This window comes from Microtus ochrogaster, chromosome 16, assembly GCF_000317375.1.
Source record: "Microtus ochrogaster isolate Prairie Vole_2 chromosome 16, MicOch1.0, whole genome shotgun sequence".
Taxonomy (NCBI): domain Eukaryota; kingdom Metazoa; phylum Chordata; class Mammalia; order Rodentia; family Cricetidae; genus Microtus; species Microtus ochrogaster.
Window position 1 is genome coordinate 47,261,993 of NC_022018.1, and position 12,805 is coordinate 47,274,797.

At 36.5% G+C, this 12,805-nt stretch overlaps 1 protein-coding gene across 1 annotated transcript in view; it reads right to left on the bottom strand.

Annotated features, from left to right (window-relative positions):
* Ranbp9 (RAN binding protein 9) overlaps positions 1-12,805 on the bottom strand; it is an 89,131-nt gene that overhangs the window by 14,776 nt on the left and 61,550 nt on the right. The window contains exons 7-11 of the mRNA XM_005355094.1: positions 10,659-10,771; positions 9,305-9,413; positions 7,446-7,636; positions 3,742-3,886; positions 896-1,017 (exon numbers count right to left, since the gene is read on the bottom strand). Coding sequence (XP_005355151.1) covers positions 896-1,017; positions 3,742-3,886; positions 7,446-7,636; positions 9,305-9,413; positions 10,659-10,771 — 680 coding nt within the window. The remainder of the gene's footprint in view (positions 1-895; positions 1,018-3,741; positions 3,887-7,445; positions 7,637-9,304; positions 9,414-10,658; positions 10,772-12,805) is intronic.

Consider the following 12,805-nt stretch of genomic DNA (forward strand, 5'->3'; position numbering starts at 1 on the left):
ACAGTATTCATATGATGATGAAGAATGGCTAATATTTACAAAGTACTTGATACAATTAATTTTTCATAGATGAACTCATCTTCTCTTCACAATGACCTAGATTTATTTTATCCATTTTACAGATGAAAAAACTGAGGCACAGGCAGTTAAGAATTCTGTCTGAGGTCATGCAACTAGTAAGTAGCAGTTGCAGCTTTCAAATCCAGGTAAATCTGGTTCTAGAACTCTTGCCCGGACCCAGTGTGTTTCCATGTCTCTAAATATAGAGGGTCTTACATCAGCAGAAAAGACCAACCAGGCTGTCCCTTAAACAACTTCAGTAATTATCTTTCAGTCTCAAAATAAAAAGATACCTAATAATGAAGCGAATTCCACAAATAATTTATAGGCTTCATTTTCACTGTTTGATAAGGATGTCAGCTGACCATCTAACTCCACAGACATTATCAACAATAAAGTGAGACATTCAAATGCCATTAAGATGTTGCTTTAAAATGGGATAAGTCACAACTAGGAATAGCACTATGCATTGCAAGTCATATGCTTGCAATGAATGGATTTAAGAGACTCAGTTTAACTGAAATTTACAACAGAATTTCTAACCATAAGGTCTTGCTGACTATACCAGAAATGGGTATAAAAATGTTTTCTATCTCCAGCCTTCAACCCTGAGGTAGTACACAGCGTATCACCAGAGTTGAGCTAGCAAGACTGGCACCTTCCCTCAAGAGTCCAAAGGTGCCTGCTCTTTCCAACAACCTATGCTCACAGAGTATTAAGTGAGATGTTTCATCTTTGAAATCTGGCTTATGCTTAGCTGTGAATCAGTCCAAGTAAAAACATAACCTTGTAGCCACCATTTTTTATTTAAAATGTAAGAAATACCACTGCAGACCCATTTCGGTGTCACAATCTTCCATTTCGTGGTCATGTTTAGAGCTACCATTTAGGAAACCATTGGATGAAGTTTCTCCAATTCCATTGGAGTAGTGATCTGTTTCCATGTCTACATCATTACTGAAAATGAAAAAACAAACCTAATTTTAGAAATTGGCTTAAGGTTAAGTTACTACACAACTCTGTAGCCTATAGACAACTAATTTTCATAAAACGATAACAATCTGCAAATGAAGTAAATGAGGTTAAGTCTCAAATGTATTAACACAAGCACATAACTGTTCTGTAACAAACCTGAACTCCTGGAGATGAAGGAGCAGAGGCATGGGTGCAGAAGTGTAGTGACTCTTATGACCTTACATTAATATGAAAAATTATGCTTTGGCATAATATTTATTTTTCAAAATCAGATCTGTACTTCTTTCTTGTCCCTGAGTCTTCCTGAGACAACCCTCTCCATTGCCCCCAAGAGTCATTTACAGCATTTAATGGTGAAACTTTGCTCTCCAAACTGATAAGCCTGGCTCGGAGAACCCAGTATGCTGCTTCCCTGCCCTCATTATTTATTTCTGGACTTTTTACAAGTCTCTAGACGTTCCCATACCTAGGTCATTACTGACATTGCTTTTGGTCCCTGTCCTTGCTATTTAAAAATATGCTACCTCAAAAGTAGCTAATAGAAAAAAAAATAAATAAACAAAATCCAAACTATTCTGGCTCATCATCTTCCAGCTTAGATCTAAACAACACTACTACTCTCCAGATTATCTTGTTGGTCAAATGAGTCTAAAGGACTATCAAATCTTCACTTTGATTTTTATTTTGCTCGGATCTATGTTGCCCAGGCCTTGAATTTTCAATCCCCCTGGCCTCCACCTTCTAAGTAGTTGAAATCTCAGGTATGCACCATCATGCCCAGCTCAACAAAACTTTATTCCTCAACACCAGATAGTTTCTGGACAAATTCTCATGCTTGCTCATCCTGTACTGTATATCAACTCCGTTGTGCTACATACATGCCCTTTCAGATCCACCTAGACTAAAGAAACAATAAAAATGTTAGTCTTAGGATGTCTCCTACAAAGAGTTAAGCAACACTGAACCCAGAGGTGGATAACTGGTGAAAACTGAAGAAATGTGGAAAGGGGGCATTTCTCATCATAAAGTAAATTATAATCATTTGCAGGAAAAAACAACAGACAAGCAAAGAAAAAAAAACAACAGCAGCAAAATCCAAACCCTAGTACTGATAAGCCTATAGTTAACAGTTGTGGGTATGTGAGTAGAGGTGAGCACATACACATTATACACCCACACCCACTCATGCTTCCTCTTCAACAAGTCTGTAAGGTAAAGACAGACCTGGGAGATGAAGCAAAGGATTAGGGACTATAGAACTGACTGATTCAATATGAAAAAGTCTGGCTATTAGAGAAATCTCATAAATAGGAAAATAAATTTTAAATTTTAAAATCCTTACTGTCACAGTTTTTAATTATATAAGCTTTTTAAGATTTTGGATAACGTGATTTAGTATTAGAGGAATTCACTTATTCACCCATCCACTCACATACATTTAAAAAAGCCTTGAGGCCTGTTCATTGTTGGGCACTAAGGATATGATACTATTCTCCAAGAGTAAATGGCCTGTGCTCAGCTAGTTCGTGTATCCCAGCATGGTCTCCACCAATGCTATGAAGAATGTTAACCATAAGGAGCATGTTGTGTGAAGGTATAAAGCAAGGACAATGAGATGACATCTAGGTTACTTCACAATACTGGTGCAGAACAGTCATTACCTAACAAATAATTCTTACTGGTTAGCAGTTTGAAAGGCAATTGCTAAGTTTGCTGTCTTTTCCTTCTCTGCTACAAAGGAGGGATGTTGCATTATCAACCTTGCAGCTAAGCAAGAACAGGTTTACTGTGCAACTTCCTGTCAAAAGGGTAGCATCTTAGAGAAACCGCCACACACCAACCGCAATCATACTGCCAAACAAAGGCAGAACTCTGTAAAAAGCAAAAATGCCAATTATAAAGTTCTAATTAATATTTACATTTTCCATTCAGAAATTGTTTTCTAATAGGTCAACTTCACCGTGAGTACCCACCCTCCTCAGCAGTTCTTTTTCCTACTGTTCCCAGGTTTCTGTGCCTACCCCACCCCCAGATCCTGTACCATACATACACCATTATCATTTAAGATTTTCATCATGTGATAGATAACCCAGAAATTTCAATCTCTAAATTTGTATATATAATTTTTAAAAAGATCCTTCCTGCAGAAGTATATTTGCTCTAAGATTCCATGCTAACAGTTGGTTCTCCCTCAATATGAGATTTAGAACACAAAAATACAATGTTTCTTGTTCTAGCTACAGGACCAAATTAATATGAATCCAGTTCAAATGCTACATCATTGGGAAGGCTGAATGCACACAAATTTGCTCTTGGATGCTTGTATTCAGCAGTTAAACTGCATGGATTTTAAAAAAATACATGGATGTTATGTTAAATCTGCGAGTGTCAGGGCCCATAGTATGTTCATTAAGATGTATCTTCTTTCATGGCCCTTGGCAAGAAGACAGCGCACAAGCCCAACATTTTCCCTTATACCTTCCGAGAGGGAAGAACATAGTAGGAAATGGAAGACCTAAGAAGAGCTCTGAACACAAGAAGTGAAAAACCTACAGGAAATAGTCTCTACCCTTTTATTTTTCTGGCAACTCATAGCTCCAGGCCCCAGTGTGGATCACAGATGTTCTTCAAACATCATCAGTAAAGATGGCATCTATGCCCTGGTCATTTCTATTAATACAAAAGGTAAGGAAATCACTTTATTACCTGGTGAAGTTATTTACTTGTTGTGACCTTGACACATTGATACTGTTTAGCTCTGGTACATTCAAACTGGATAATTGGTGTTTACTATGGCAATATGATTGATGTGCTTTATTTGATATTACACCATTGCTACAGCTTTCAAAACCTGGTAAGAAAACAGAAAAAGATACTACTAGAAACAAACAATTTGATTAGGTTGTCAATAATACTTTTATATTTTACACTTCTAGAATGCAGGAAGGCCAATGGAGTATTTAAAGTATTTTTCAAAGCTTGACAGTGCATTAAAACTTCTTTGTAAACTATTATTTCCTCCAAGTTTCATTACAGATCTTACTTAATCCCCACAATCACTTGTGAGGGCCCTACAGTGTTACTAGCAAAGACAAATTATGAGAACTGGGTTAATGATTCCATTGTAGTGCTAACATCGAGTAGTCTTACAAAAGTCTAGATGGTCCAGTCTTTCTAGGCAATGTAGGACAGCCTATGCCTCTGAGGCTACAAATCTGGACAGCACATGTTACTATACTACATGATATAAGAAATCATAATACAGGGCTAGCAATATGGTTCCGTAATTAAGAGTTCTAGCTGCTCTTGCAGAAGACCTAGGCTAGAGCTCTAGCACCCACATGGTATCTCACAGCCATCTATAACTCAGCTCCAATGCCCTCTTTGGCCTCTCCTGTCAATACACACATGTGGTACACAAGCATACATACCTGCAAGCAAAACATCCATAAAGAAATCAGAATACAATGGTATGTATTTTTATACTTTGGCATAGAAATAATCACAATAGAAATATCATGTGATTTTGTGATGTTTTCCTGCTCCATCAATACCACATGGGGCCACTTTGCATAGCTTGTCACTAATAGAAATGCTGTTATGTGGCATGTTATAGTCATCCCCTTTCATATGAATACACTAACTGTCAGATACTGAAGAGGTGGTGGCTGAAGACACAGACATGCAAGCTTGCTCTCATTATATAGGAGGTGAGTCAAAAATCCTAAAGTAAAGCAGTACAGGGAAGAACAGGGTTACTTGTTAGGAATAAAGCCATCCCATCACTGGATCAGCTCTATAAAGTAAAGACAGGCTTAGCAAGCTGACAAGCTGGTAGGATACCAGATGAGGGAAAAAAAATAAAGAAACTGGAAGAACAGAATGTAGACAGAGTAAAATATTTTTTTTTCTACAGAATTACAGGCTATGTGTATGGCTTTGGGGATGAGCAGAATCCTTAACGCTAAATCAGTGGGTATTACTGAAGAGCTTGTCAGTTCATCACAGAAATTACAATGCAATGTCAACTGGAAGACAAAGGCAAGTGCAAGTTTCAATATTCTGTCTTCTTAACTAAAAAAGACCCAAGGCTAGCCACAAACAAAGGACATTGAGCCTATAATTAGTGATCCTAGAGAAGCTAAATAAGGAGAACCCAAAGAAAAACATATAGGCATCCTCCTGAATATTAACCTTCATCAGGCGATGAAAGGAGACAGAGACAGAGACCCACATTGGAGCACTGGACATAATTCTCAAGGTCCAAATCAGGAGCAGAAGGAGAGAGAGCACGAGCAAGGAACTAAGAACCGCAAGGGGTGAACCCACATACTGAGACAATGGGGATGTTCTATTGGGAACTCACCAAGGCCAGCTGGCCTGGGTCTGAAAAAGCCTGGGATAAAACCGGTCTCTCTGAACATAGCGGACAATGAGGACTACTGAGAACTCAAGAACAATGGCACTGGGTTTCTGATCCTGCTACACGTACTGGCTTTGTAGGAGCCTAGGCAGTTTGGATGTTCAACTTATTAGACCTGGATGGAGGTGGGGGTTCCTTGGACTTCCCACAGGTCAGGGAACCCTAAGTGCTCTTCGGGCTGAGGAGGGAGGGGGACTTGATTGGGGGAGGGGAGGGAAATGGGAGGCGGTGGCGGGGAATAGACGGAAATCTTTAATAAATAAATAAACTTAAAAAAAAGAAAAAAAAGAAAAAAAGACCCAAGGAAGTTTGCTAGAGACGAAGACAGACTTACTATGAATGAAGAATTCAAACTAGCTAGAAAAGCTTTTGCCAAGCCAATTACGGATCTTGAGACCACCAACAATTTCTGAAACTATGGTATTTCCTTTGGAAACTATATAACAGTTTTCTACAGAAATACCCTGATAGTTAGGTATGTAATGAAAGAGGTTTTCAGTTTTAGAATTCTAATCCGAGCCTATAACAGCCTGCCTGCCTTATCTGGCCATATTTGAATTGCTTCCTGGATTTTTATGACTAAACTTAAAATGCTGCAAACCACACAGTTCCATATATAAAGGGTAAAGTAGGGTTTCTGATTTAGGTAGATTTCTTCATTACAAGCTAAATACATAATATGTGAAATCTAAATGTCCTTTTCAATTTACCAAAGATAATGGCTAGCTTGGTTTTGTTTAATAAGAAATGTTTATCTGTAATAGATCCTTTGCTTTAACATTCTTTTCAAAAGAGTAGTGTTTTGTTTTGTTTTTTGTTTTGTTTTTGTAAAGAAACTAAGTTTTATGTTAGTACTTCTGTGCTGAGGAGCCCTTTGATTTAAAATCTTTTGGGGTTTATAAATGCTTTCAGTAACAAGAATGACAGGACAAGCATTTGGGGTAGTTCTTATTGACATAACTTAAACTACTTCATGTTGGAAATATATACTTGAATAAAAAAAATATGTGGTTGTACAAATCACTCCTAGTAGTTCAGGACATGCAGGTTGTGTGTGTATTTAGCCTATTACATTAAATTATTATTGGTCTTAGCTTATAATAAGAATTAAAATTGCATGTAAAGATGCCAGTCTTTGTGAAACTTGCTGGTGCTTCTTAGTATCTCTAAATCAGTACCTGAGGAAATACTACTTGTTTAATCTGCTAATATATGAGAAATAAATAATGAAGAATTAAACAACGACAAAAATAAAGTTAAATACAGAGAGGTAAGGCTCATGTTGGGAAACAGAATTAAAGAGGCAAAGAGAGGAGGAGGAGGATTAGAAAAGGATCTGTAGAAGTGATGGCAAGAGAGCCAACAGAGAAAATCTGAACCACAAGAACACCAAGAGCTATTATAGTGCAAGTAGTAAGTAAGCTGAAAAACAGACAGGAAAGAAAATAATTTCGAGGGCTTTTTCAAGACAGGGTTTCTCTGAAGCTTTTTCGAGCCTGTTCAGGAACTCTCCCTGTAGACCAGGTTGGCCTTGAACTCAGAGATCTGCCTGTCTCTGCCTCCTGAGTGCTGGGATTAAAGTCATGTGCCACCACCACCTGGCACTAGGAAGGAAAGAACATAAATTTGCAAAATAAAAAAAAAAAAGTTGGAATGAATCAAGAGAAAAAGGAAGGCAACAAGACTTGGTAATTTGTGGGACAGCATAGCCAGACCACTTTAAATCCTTACTTCATAGGATGATTTTCTCATTATTGTCAATGGATTTAGTAACAACTCTTTTTGACGATTGACATTTATTTATGAAGCTCTATTAATAATCTCAATTCCTTGTGATACTTCTTGGTACTAATGAATCTGGTTTTTCTTTTTACACAAAACATGAGAATGTACATATACAACTGAAAAGAGAATGTCTAGATTTAAAAAAATTTTCAAACTCAAAATTATATAAAGAAGAGTAAAAGTTTGAAAGACTGCATCTCACCAGAAAAATGTGCAGTACTGCTTTTGCCTGGTGCTAAACTGTGGATACTCATCCCGTGGCTGGGACTCATGCTTGGACTACTAAAAGGCCGAGGACTGACGGGGTAGCTGTCTTGAGATTTTGGACTTCGGCCTCCCAAACACCGTACTTCACTATCTGTACCGTTCACCATTTCTATAAACTGACGTACTCTGAAAGAAAAAAGGAAGTTTATTTAGGCACATTCATCAAGTCTGTACACAGCTATAAAATTTAAAAAGACCTATTTTAAAACTTAAAATCTGTATTTTTCTTGGTATCGTATCAAGTGAGTTATGTATGTAAAACAAGATTTTAGATACACACGTACCTAGGGAGGTACAAAGCACAGCCTTCACCTGGTCCTTCCTTACCTCAGGCTGCATGCATTTCCAACCTCTTAGCCAAAATGGGCCTCAGTTGGCTTTTACTGTGAGGCAAAATAAATGATATTTAGCTTACAAAGACTTTCTACTGCTTGAAAGTTTGAAATCCTAAGTTCAGTAACATCCAATGTTCTTTCTTTCTGAAAGAGTCATACTTTGTAGTCCAGGCAGGCCTGAAACTTGTTATGTGAACACCAGACTGGTTTTGAAGTCTCAGAGATCCACCTACTTTTGTCTTATGAGTGCAGGATTATAGGCAATGTACCCCCAGGCCCCACATGTCCATCTTTCTTAAACAACAAAGAATCATCAAAAAAATTTTAATGCCAAATTAGGATGTCTATAACCTACAGAGCAGAAAACAAGTGTTGACGATGTGTAAAGACTGAAGACCTTCTACAGTAATCAAAGGATTCACCAAGAACAACAGTACAGGAGGTCCTTAAGATGTTAAGCACAACCATCAGCCAGCAATTCTACTTGTGAGTAAAAAAGAATTGAAAGCTAGGACTTAAGCAGATATTCATAAACCTATGCGCACAGCAGAATTACTCACAATGGCAGAGAGACAAAAGCAACCCCAGCACCTATCAGCAGACAGAAGAACAAACAACACGCAGTGTATCCACACAATGGGGCGATCCCCAGCCTTCACAGGTAAGGACAATTCTGGCACATGCTACAATATAGACAAAACTTAAGGATATTATGCTAAATGACTAAGCAAGCCACAAAACAACCAATACTTGAGGGCTCTTGGTTAGCAAGCAGGGTGTTTAATGGCAGGATGTACAAAACATAAGCATACTTAAACATATAGTAACGCACATTAAGAATGGGTAAAAGGTAAAATTTTATGTATATTTTACTATAAATTTATAAATTTTCAATATAGTCATTAAGTTACTTGGGTACCAGGAGAAAACCGAGATCACTGTCTTCTAAGTTAAGGCATTCACATTTTAAGCGAGAGATTGGATGAATGATAAAAGCACGTGCTTAAAGGTCTCAGTGCAAAGCACTCTGCATTTGTTCACACCTGCTGAGCCCCTGCCCCGGCACTGAGCTGCACATCCTCAGCTCCACATCTTTTTAAAATTTTTATTTATTTAAGGTTTACTTATTTATTATGTATACAGTGTTCTGCCTATATGTATGCCTGCAATGCAGGCCAGAAGAGGGCACCAGAATGCATTACAGACGGTTGTGAGCCACCATATGGTTGCTGGGAATTGAACTCAAGACCTCTGGAAGAACAGCAGCCAGTGCTCTTAATCTCTGAGTCATCTCTCCAGCCCAGCTCCACATTTTTAAAAATATCATTTAAACATTCTATACTATAAAAGTATATGTAAATATCTGCAAAAAGCAAAATAAAATATCAAAACCATAAATCATAAAGATAATTTTAGCTACTTAAAATGTGTAACACAAAAACATTTTACTAAAACTCACTTTAATGTGAAAAGGAGATTGGGATTTCTTTCAAGTAAACTTGGGTATAACTGTTGTGTTGTTTCAATGGCTTCTCCCATTCGTCCTGCTAACACCAACTTCTGAATTCCTATTCAGAAAAAAAAGCAAAATATTAACTCTACAAAAGCAGAGAAATCCTTGTATCACTCCAGAAAAAAAAGTAAAAGTGAAAAACCTCTAAAATAATTATTGTTAAACTCTCTTTTTAGACCTTTTAAGTTTAGATTAGGGAATCCAAGGAAAAATTTCAGACATTAAAAATTAGAAAAACAATTATCTTCAGACACTACTTTAAATATCATGAATGGGTATGTAAGTATTATAGGAAAAATATCCATTGAGAAGTACTATATTTTCAAACAGTAGAATTTAGAAGACTATCGACACCTAAAATGTCTTATCAAACCTTGCCTCAGGACTGGAACACCAGACTTTGAAAAGATCAGAACTTTGCTAAATTAGACACTGAGGACATAGAATACTCAAGTAAGTGACTCCTCTGCAGGAGAGTGTACTGCGGCAGTGAGAAAAAATAATATAACATGTGCTACAGCATGCTCCAACTGTTACCAGTTTGCTCTGTTTCATCTTTCTACTCTTGCCTATCAGGTGGGACCTCCTCTGATGACTAACTTACATCTATTGTCAGCATGCTTTGCCCTGGTTAAAACAATAACAGTGCTGGCCAGCTCAAGGCCCTAAGCAATAAATACTTAAAACCAATACTACCTTAAATTTCAGAGAAAATTAGAGGATATTTAAATTTCTTTCAAAGAAAAACATTCTTTTATATACTGTCACCATCAAGACTGTCACCAAAGCAACAAAAGAAAACTTTCTTTGTATCAAATGCTTCCTATTTTAAGAAGCTTAAAAGAGTTGTCCCTCCTCACCCTCCACCTACCAGGTCTGACAGCAAACCCAGAGCACCGGGCTGTACTGACGACCTCAATCCCAACCACAGGAAAGCAATCTTTGCATGGAAATATGATAAAGGCATTTCCTTCTAAAGTTCTACAAGATTATGTCTATATTTAAAACTCCAGTGTAAATTTTTCTTTAAAAATTTCAAAACTGTCAATGAGCGTGACATAAGAATGAGGCTCAAGGTCACCCTGGTCTATAGGAGACCCTGTCTCAAACAGAAGAACTCCTCATCCCTGGCACAAAACAAAAACATTCAAAAAGTAAATAAAAATAAATCCAAAGGCATCCACTTTAAAACAATATATTCATGAAATCTTTAATTAAAAAGAATAAAATTTCTACAAGGTAAAGCAACCAAACTTATAATTTAAAAACAAGTATTTGCTATGCACCATGATGTTCTTACTTTGTCTATTCTTAATGGAAGCTAATTCTTCTAGAACAGTCTGGTCTGTAGATCTGGCAAAGGCCTCTGCTGTGGCACAGTACCCATGGTGGACTAAATAAGATGAAACCATTCTTAAAAGAAAAAAACAAAGAAAAAAACATTATTTTAGTCAGGAGAATACATGTTTCAGACAACAAGCTTTGTTTAACAAAGTCTAATTTGGTATTACAAAATTAATCTATTTCCTTAAAGCCAGGTTCTATGACTTTCAACTTTAATATAAGTTATGGATAGTCTAAAAGATAATTTAAAATAAGACCAAAGGCATTAAATCATCTTTTTTTTTATTCTTGGATCCTTCTTCTCCCCTGGCTCCTAATTCATTTTCCTGTTATCTAATCCTACTAATGATAATTTCTACCTCACTTTAAATATAGGTATCCCAATAGTATGTTAGTTAGGTGTAAAACACCGAATTTTGAGATAACTGATTAATTCCTGGTGTTCTGGAGGTCCAAATACTTTCTGTACTCATTAATCCAATAAGATGGGATCTCAAAGTTTGAAGAGAGACATTGATGTTAGCCCAGAGAGAGAAATGTTCAGAATAAACCCACAAGGGGTCATTAAACAATAAGGAATCAATCTTGCAATCAACTTGATTTTGAACAGAAAATTAATTTGCAGTTTACAGATAATACATTTCTAAGACAACAATCCTATGTTTTAAAAAGCCATGAATAGTTAGCAAACTGATAATACAACAACATTAATCAAAAATCTGTTACCTCCAACCACTGTCTTCTTTAAATAAAAACCCCAAAAGATTTTCTTAGAATTGTAAACTGAAGAACCTTTAAAGCAATTAAAAATACACTTTCGCAACCATGTCACACTGATGCCATCTAAAGATCTTAGCTATTTTCTTGCCTAGATTATACAATCACAATGATTTTAACTTAATGGTATTTAAGTTTTGTATGTGTACTATCTATTTCACGTTTTAACAACTGTCACTTACTCCTAATGATAACCAGACAGTGTCTCTGGACTTCTGGACAGATGTATAATCTAAAAAGCTGACTGACATAGAAATTCAGTTTCCTGCTGTTTCTTATGAAATTCTACAACATAAATCAAATATATAAAGCCACTGAAAAGCTCTTCCTAGTAACAGATTTAACACTTACTTTCTTCTCTGCTGCTGGCATCCTCCATTATTATTAATGAATTCAAAGTATTTATGCTGCACTTGGGCTAACTCCACAGTCAATTGTTCCTTGGTCTTCTTCCCTTTATCTTATCCTAAGTGTCTAATGGTAACTTATATAAAAAATAGCATTAAAAATAGTTACTAAAACTTTTTTATTTTTAAAATTACATTTATTTTTAAATTTATTTGGTGTGCGTGTACACTCACACATAGCACACATGTGGAGGTCAGAAGACAACTTGTAGGAGTGTTTCTCTCTTAGAGTATGTGGGTTGCAGTAATAGAACTCAGTGGAAAGGCTCAGGAGCAAGGTAACGTTAGCCATCTTGGTGGAGCCATCTTTCTTACCCAAATTTTAAAAATTAATTTAAATTTTAAAGCCTTTCAGGTAGAGGTCTATAGTTAGATTCTTGAATAGGAACAATTATAGTCTTTCTGAATTTAAATGCTAAATACAAAGAAAAGGAGCTCACTCCAATAATTAGAGGCCCCCTGCTGACACTCTCACAGAGAGAGAACCCATACAACTCCCCCTTGGAAACGGTGTATGTGCATTCTGACTATACTCCCATATATCTCCACATTGAGAGTGAGCATCAAGCAGCCATTCTCTTTCCCCCACTGTACCTGAACTACTGCAAAGGAAGGTGCTCGAGGTCATGTTCCTAAATTACAGAACCCAAAACATAACATCTAGGTTACACCTTTAAAACCTATCTTTTTTGCCAACATTATTAGAAATTTGACTGTATAATCTACAGAATTCGCTCAGTAATATTACTAAGGTTAACAAAGTAAATGAACAAACATCACTATTTCCTCCATCCAATTAAGTCAAACAAATACAATTCTCTCTATGTGCCTTAAAGAATTTTATTTCAACTGTCAAATTACTTTTTGAGAGATTAAAATACAATCAGTAGTACACACAAATGATTAGGATTTAACCTAG